Source organism: Eublepharis macularius, chromosome 5, assembly GCF_028583425.1.
Source record: "Eublepharis macularius isolate TG4126 chromosome 5, MPM_Emac_v1.0, whole genome shotgun sequence".
Lineage (NCBI taxonomy): Eukaryota > Metazoa > Chordata > Lepidosauria > Squamata > Eublepharidae > Eublepharis > Eublepharis macularius.
In genome coordinates this window covers 97,042,006-97,049,522 of record NC_072794.1, presented here as the reverse complement: position 1 = coordinate 97,049,522, position 7,517 = coordinate 97,042,006, and the positions used below count along the sequence as shown (strand labels likewise).

Sequence of the window (7,517 nt, the reverse complement as noted above, 5' to 3'; positions counted from 1 at the left end):
GATAATATAACAAAAAATAACATATGAATTATCCTTTAATAGTGACCATACTTGACACCTCCCATTTGTATTTGCCTCTCTGAGGTAAGGCACTAGAAATACCTGCTTCCTAAGGCTTCCATTTGAAACTAAACACTATAGTTTATGTAATGGACCCAGATAGTCCATTACATAAACTAGAGTGTTTAGCTTCTATCCAAAGCAGTAGCACATAGTACCTGCCCACTCATAGGTATCCGATGATAGATAGAACTATCAAGCTACTTTGAACCAAATTCACACCTGTTATTTCTCTTAAAGGGATACCAAGGAAATGTTGGGGGTGGGGGTTCAGGAATACCAACCTTAACCCAGCATTTTTAAATAACTCTTGCTGGAGAATGATCCCTCAGTTCAAGCTCCCATCTGAGAAGCCCATGTATGCTAGGCTAATAAAACTAAAAACTGTGCATTTCCTAAAGGGAGCCTCCATATCCAGAAGCAGCAAATCTCTAAATACCAGTGCTGGGGAAGCAGTGGGGATGGGGGCTCAGTCTCTGTGCCCTGTTTGCCCTGGAGATCTAAGCTGCCACTGGGCTCAAACCCTGCTGTGAATTTCTTGTTTCACAAATGGATGAAATAACTTTAAAAGTTATCTTGCATTTCATAAAGTCTGTATTGTTTGGCTGAGAAAAGAAAAACAGTAAGAGGATACTACTATGTCATAATTGGTTCTGAAACCCCCATATCCATATGCCAAAGGACTTGCCTGGGGGGTTTCAGACCTTATCTCCCTTTAATTGTGTAATGTCTGTTAACAAAAAGGAGAATGTCATGGTCTGGAAACCAACCTGTTACATAGCAACAAAAATGTTTCCTCACAAAATAAACATACAGTATCTTGAATGCCTGTGTAAGGCCTCCAGAAACAGCTAGAAAGACGTAGGGAACAATCAAACATAAACCAGAGTATGAGTGCAGAGGAGGACCTCATATAAACAAAACAGTAAGGAGATGAGTGGGTGAAGAAGCAGTTGTTCACACAATTGGAAGGGCTGATGTACGGCCAAGAAGGCTCAGCAACAATCAGCAAACTGGCAAAATAGCTGGGAGAATTAACAGACAATGGGCCAATGAAGCTTAAAAGGTGAAGTTTAAACATAAATGAAAAGTGATGGGAATGATTGTGAAGATGTGGGGGAAATCAAGAGACCAGCAAAGTTAGGAGGTGCATGTCAAGGCAGGATATTGTTTGTTTATTACAGCTTTGACAGCCAGAGAGGAAAGAGGGAACTGGATTCAGAAGTCACAAGAGAAGACAAATTGCAGCATAGCAATCCATTAAGCTGGCCTCACCATCCCAAAGCAAATGAAGGATGCCATAAAAGGAATTACGGCAACCTGGGAGAAAGGATCAAACGCTAGAAAGGAAGTGACTCAAGAATCAAGACTGAGGTATTCTTATCAGGTGATAGACAGAACTGGGTACTCATCTGGAGATTCTACAATGGTGCTTAATTCTAAACAGTGAGATGCTGAGGCTCAGCCATAATGCTCAGTAAATAAAGACTGGTTGTAATCACTCTGCATAAGCTCCAAATCCTAAGTTTCAGGACTGATGCTGGCACAAATTTATTCACATGTTTCAAAGCAATCCTACTTCTAGAAACAACAAGTCCAGAGACATGTGAATTTATAACAACCCTTGACTACAAGAAAAGATGAAATCATTGTGCAGAGTGCAATACAGAGGTGAAGCTGATTGTAGAGTTGCCAACTTTGGGCTGGACAATTCCTGGAGATTTGGGGGTAGAGCCTGCCTGTGGAGGGCAGAGTTTGGGGAAGGGAGGGGAGGGACCTCAGCAGGGTATAATGCCTTAGAGTCCACCCTCCAAAGCCACCATTTTCCCCAGGGGAACTGATCTCTTTGGTCTGGAGATCAGTTGCAATTCCAGGAGTCCCCAGCCCACATATGGAAGTTGGCAAAGCTATCTCAGGAGTGCTCAGTAGAGAAAATAAATGTCATGCACTGTCAGCCATACAAGGCAATGGCCATCACAAGAGAATGGTGGTCTTTAAACCTTCCAGGTCAAGCAAGGATCAAGAAGAATAAAGAGCAGATGCACCACACCAGAATACTTGAGCCACACTGCTGACACATCTAACAAAGGGGTAAATTATATAGGACAAGTCGATCTACTAGAAAAAATTTAAATGTAAATGGCATATCTGGACAGCAAAATGTATGTTGTGCTTTGAAGATGAACATATGAGAGCAGCAGAGTTCTATAAAACTGTGGTGTTCTGGAAACTGTAACAATCCTTATTAAATAAGGGACCATCTAGTAAACTTCTTCCCAATTAACCTTCATACTAGGAGAGGATTCTATACATAAATCACATTTTCAATTGACAGTTCCAACTAGTAAAGCGTTATATAACAAGATTTGGACTTGTAGTGGGACTTGAGACTTTCAGCAGCTAACATATCCCACATTCAAACTGAGGAGATAGGTTGGCCTGAGGCCATGAGCTCAAGGAAGCCCCTTTGATGGAGACCCTGTTAGAGATCCCTATACTTCGCTGCTAGAGACAGCTGTCTATAAAAACAAAAAGAAGGATCAAAACAGTTGTTTAAAAAAAACAGAGAAGCTTTGCAAAAGTAGACAGCTATAAAGACAAGTTCCCAATGTATATTCACATCTTTACCAAGGAAACAAGGACATCTATTTCTGTCATGAAACCGCTTGGTTGATCTGCATGCCTCAGTACCTGCCAACAGCCTAGTGGTTCTTCCATAACCAAATCTTTATTATTTCCTCAGCACAATAAAGCTTGGAAGTACTAAAGCTTCCTTCTTCAGAAGCACTCCATGCTGTACAAAAAACAACATGAGTGATACAGTCTCCACAGAGACCTTGCATTTCTGGTGGCAGGCTGCCCAGTCCCGTCTCAGTGCCTTTGATGACTCTCCCATTGAACTGCCAGATCAAACAGCCAGTGATTTACCATGTCAAGGAGGGAGCTTATGAAGCCAGGGAGGTAAAGGGGTGAGGGCCTCAGGAGGCCCTTGCAGCAAGCTTGAGCAAGCTGCATTGAGATCATGGGTATTTAAAAGCTCTGCATTTGATCTCCAGCTCACGGATCCAGCAGAATTCCCTTTCCAGTGAGCCCACTGCCTCTGTGTACAGCTGCATTGGGACCAGGTAAGATGGGCTGGGAGGCAACGTTGCTGAGACCATACCCTCAAAAGCATGCCCTTTGCCCATTCTTGCTGACTGAGCTAAGCATCCTGCTGTTGCTTTCTGTTGCTTGCATGCTTTGGATATCTTCCACGTGCACACAAGGCTATGTAAATTTTAGTTTGAACTTCAGTCATACTCAAGTTCACTCATCATCTGCATCCACTGTGGTTAGGGTGGAAAAACCCTGCACTTGTGTGTCCTCTGCATAGGATTAAAAATGAATAAAAGACAACCATAATCTCTGCCGGGGATAGTGAGAAGCCCACAGGTTTGTTGATCTGGAATAAAAGACCCAGATTAACAGAAAACTGTGAAGACAGTCATTAAACTCCTGTTGAAAACCCAGGGACAATTATTCCTTCGCCTGTGTTGTACCGTTCTTATTGGACAAATAAAAGGGTGCTTAAGTCAGTTAAATATTAACCAGTTTGTGTAAATGCTCACTAAAATGCAAAATGGTGATTCTAATACAAATTAGCAATTGTCTTTTACTTAAATTCATAAACCACTGTTTGTATATAAAACTTAAATAAAAACATTGTTATAAAGAAAAACAATCACTACAGGAAAAATAAACATTAAAACTGTGGTTTAAAAATACCTAAAAAGAACACTTACTTATCCCTATGCAATAGCTTATTAACACCCATGTAAATAGTGAAAGGAACTCTCATTTATTTTTATGGTATTCAGTACTTGTACCTTCAATAGCAAAGAACTGAAGGAGGCTCAGAAATTATTTTGCAACTGTTCCCATCCCCTCTTTCTTCCTTGTCTTTGGCAATAATCTATTTATTGTTTTCTTTTTCTGGACAAATGATGTACTCTAGTTCAAAAAATCCTAATTTGTCTGAATGGGCAGTGACTGACCAGGAAAGAGAGCTTAGGATTTTGGAGGGTCTCTTGCTGATAATGTTAGTGTGTGGCAATGGTAAAAATGACGCATTCTATGCTGGGGATTATTAGGAAAAGCAATAGAAAGCTGACAATTGACAGTATTGTAATGTCCCGGACAGGATGTATAGTGAAGCCCATTTCAAAACAGTTTATTGTCCCAGGTTCTGCATCTCAAGAAGGATATGACAGTACTGGGAAAAAAGTGTTTTAAAATGGTCAAGGAATTAGAGAACCTTCCCTGAAAACAAGGCCTAAGGATTTTGAAGCTTTTTAATTTAGAGAAAAGACAACTGAGGAGGGACATGATAGTGATTTATATATGCAGGGCTGTTTTTGTGGTGCTGTTCACCAGTACTACTGAGTGCCAGCATCTTTTGCGGCAGCGGGGGGGGGGGGGCGGGGAATCTCTCCCTAGTCCTGAATTGGTGGAAATTGGCCCAACCTTATCTATGAATGGCGGCACTTTTTAAAAACACACACACACAAACAAAGCACTGGCTTTACAGTATTGCAGTGTTACCCATGTTCTAACTTATGGGACAATCACTAAAACATGCAGTGGGAGTGTAGATCAAGTGAAAAAATAAGACGCTAGTTCTCACAAACTCAATAAAATTCCCCCTGTAAGCTCGTAAGGCAGTTATCAAGCTCTTAAACATCCTGGTATTTCTAAAAATCAAAATAGGTGACATGCTGGGAGATACCATGCCTGGATCTTCCAAAACAACTCAAGCAGTGTGGGGCAGATTGGGGCCACGTGGGAAGGGGAAAGGAGACTTCAATTCTTCCACTCTCACACAGTTTTACTCCCAGAAGCTGCCACCCCCAACTTTTATTAGCCCTTTAAAGACAAAGGGCAGGCAAAAAAATGAGCATCTATCTTTTTCCTTTTAAAGGGTTAACAACAGTACATGGGGCAGTTTTAATTAGTAAAACTTTGGGGGGGGGATTGGAAGAGTTAAAATCCCTATCCAAATTGAGCCATACATGGCTGAAACTGACACGTCCCATCCCCACAATTCCATACATATAAATTTGGCAGTAAATATTGCCAAAGCATTAGCCATCCACTGGTAACTTGTCCTCAAGGAAAATGAAGATTGCAACTCATTTTTATACCCAACAGTTTCATTGTTAAGCTGCTACTGTTGGAACAGCTGTGAGGGGCTGTCGGCATAGGTTTTCCCAGACATCTATTCAGAGACCTTTGCAGCCCCATGGAATGCAAAGCTATTTGTGGAAGGCAAATAGTGGCAGAAAGATAAAACAGAGAGAAGGCAGACGTCATATGCTGTGAGAGCATATAATCTGTGCCAAAACGTATAGAAACTTGATCATAAGCAAATAACGATCAAAGGAACCAGGCTAAGAAAACAACAGGAAGGAGCTTTGAAAATAGAGATTTTGAGCATTTAAGTCCTTCGCTGATATTATTCCGGGTGACTTTGGGCCAGTCAAACACTCTCAGCCTAATGCACCTCACAGAGTTGTTGTAAGGATAAAATGGAGGTGAGGAGAATGCCACTTTGTATCCCTTCTGGGAGAAAGGTGGGGTATAAGTGGAATAAATATTTCTGATGGAATCTTATTCCTTTCTCTCTTATTTGCTTCCTTTGGCTTCAATAAGAAACCAATTTCCGCCTGTAGCTTTCCAGTTAAATTCAAAACTGGCATGAAGTTCTTAAAGACTGTACCCCTCAGACACCTGTGGGATCCTCCCTGCCAAGTTTCACAAAGATAAGCGTTCGTATAAATGAGACGTCTTACCCACACAAAAGGTATGAATTAGTGGGGTATCCCTCCACTTCTGGGATCCCCAAGTGGAATCAGCCAATATAATTCTCTTTTTCTTTGATGTTTCAGAGAACTTGGGAATGGCAGACTGGCCTCTGGCCCTATCCCAGGAAACTATGGCCCAGTTCAACCAGGTAAAGACTTCAGAGGACATAGAATCTACATGTCTGAAGACAGGGTCTACACCTACCCACCGAAACTCTCAGTCCACAGACATGGCACCCAGACCACTGTTGCATCTGCAGGGTATTGAAGAAGGGAAGGCCCCTGTCCCACCATCTCGGAGAAGTTCCATCATGAGCATCCTCAATGCTCCCTTTCCCAGCAGGAGAAACTCACTAGCTACCGGAGGCAGGCGCCTTTCCTGGATGCACTTTGGCCGAGTGAGTTTCTCTGGGCTACCACTCTTTGAACCCATCCAGGAAACGTACTATGAAAACACTTACAAGACCCAGCCAGACGAGGGGTGCCGGTTTAATGTTTTTCAAACCCAGCAGGTTCTTGAATCTATTCTAGCCAGCTACTTTGGTGATGCCAAGTACAATCCTGCAAATAGTGGCCAGTTGGCCCAAAATTTGTCAGATCTCATCCGGAACAGAGTCAAAGAACTGACCCCACCTCGATATAAGCTGGTATGTAATGTCTTTCTGGGACAACAGGCCAACCAAGGTCTGCAGATTGCCAGTCGGTCCCTCTGGGATGTAGAGAATGACAACTTTGCCTCTGCCATATTTACTAATTCTTACCTTTTTGCTGTGGCCACAGTACATGGAGTGTATTTTGAGTAAGCCATGTCTGCATACTCCAATGCCTCCCTTCCCCCTCATTGTGCTACCCAAAAATTTAAAAAAGACTTCTGAGTTAAGATGGTTGTTTGCATTAAACATTGTGTCCATATTTTCATCCAGCAAATACATTACCTCAGGTAAAAAGTGGGGTGGCTGGGAAGTAATAAGAGTAAACTTTTCCCTGTAGGGTCTGGTGGCTGACATAAACAATTAGTTGGGGGGTGGGGTAAATTTAAGCTATACATTTACCTACCTTTAGGTAAGACGTTTTTACATTGATAAAGTATAATCTAATATTCTCCAGAATCATGCAAAGTAGTTGCCAAACACTATTACCTTCAGAATTTCAGAACTCCATAATGATTTGTTTGAATCTCTACTGGTAACTATGATCAAAGCCGCTATATCAATGTACGATTGATTTAATACAAACTGGCAGCTAATACATCCAATAGCAGCAGAGAAGGCATGAAATATTCTGCAATGCCAGGGCGTACCCATCTCCGGGTGTGGCAATTCTCTCTCCATTTGAGTAATGGAAAGATGAATCATAGATTAGGTTGCTGGCTTGACTTGCAGAAATCCTGGACCTGGAAGGCTGGATCTGGTTTGAATTCCCTGTTGTGTGCCAGGGGAAGCCATTTGGAATGAAATTAGGCTTACAATGGCTAAATTCTGAGATCTGCTTTGCCAAGTTGGTATGCACTGAACAGTTTGTCTCAGAGCAGTTATCTAAATGCTCCAGAAAAATCAGTGAATCAGCCTACTAACCAATGAGGCATAGAACAGATAAATAAGCCTGTCCTGTAGGTAG

General features: G+C 41.9%; 1 protein-coding gene across 1 annotated transcript; it reads left to right on the top strand.

Moving 5' to 3' along the window:
* Nucleotides 1-3,087: 3,087 nt before the first annotated feature.
* DYNLT4 (dynein light chain Tctex-type 4) lies at nucleotides 3,088-6,710 on the top strand. The gene is made up of 2 exons (XM_054981813.1): nucleotides 3,088-3,185; nucleotides 5,985-6,710. The coding sequence occupies exon 2, from the start codon at nucleotides 5,996-5,998 to the stop codon at nucleotides 6,701-6,703; it is 708 nt and encodes a 235-aa protein (XP_054837788.1). The 5' UTR covers nucleotides 3,088-3,185; nucleotides 5,985-5,995; the 3' UTR covers nucleotides 6,704-6,710.
* Nucleotides 6,711-7,517: the final 807 nt, after the last annotated feature.

Coding starts and splice junctions, on each gene's coding strand:
- DYNLT4 (XM_054981813.1), top strand. CDS start 5,996: ATGGCAGACTGGCCTCTGGCCCTATCCCAGGAAACTATGGCCCAGTTC.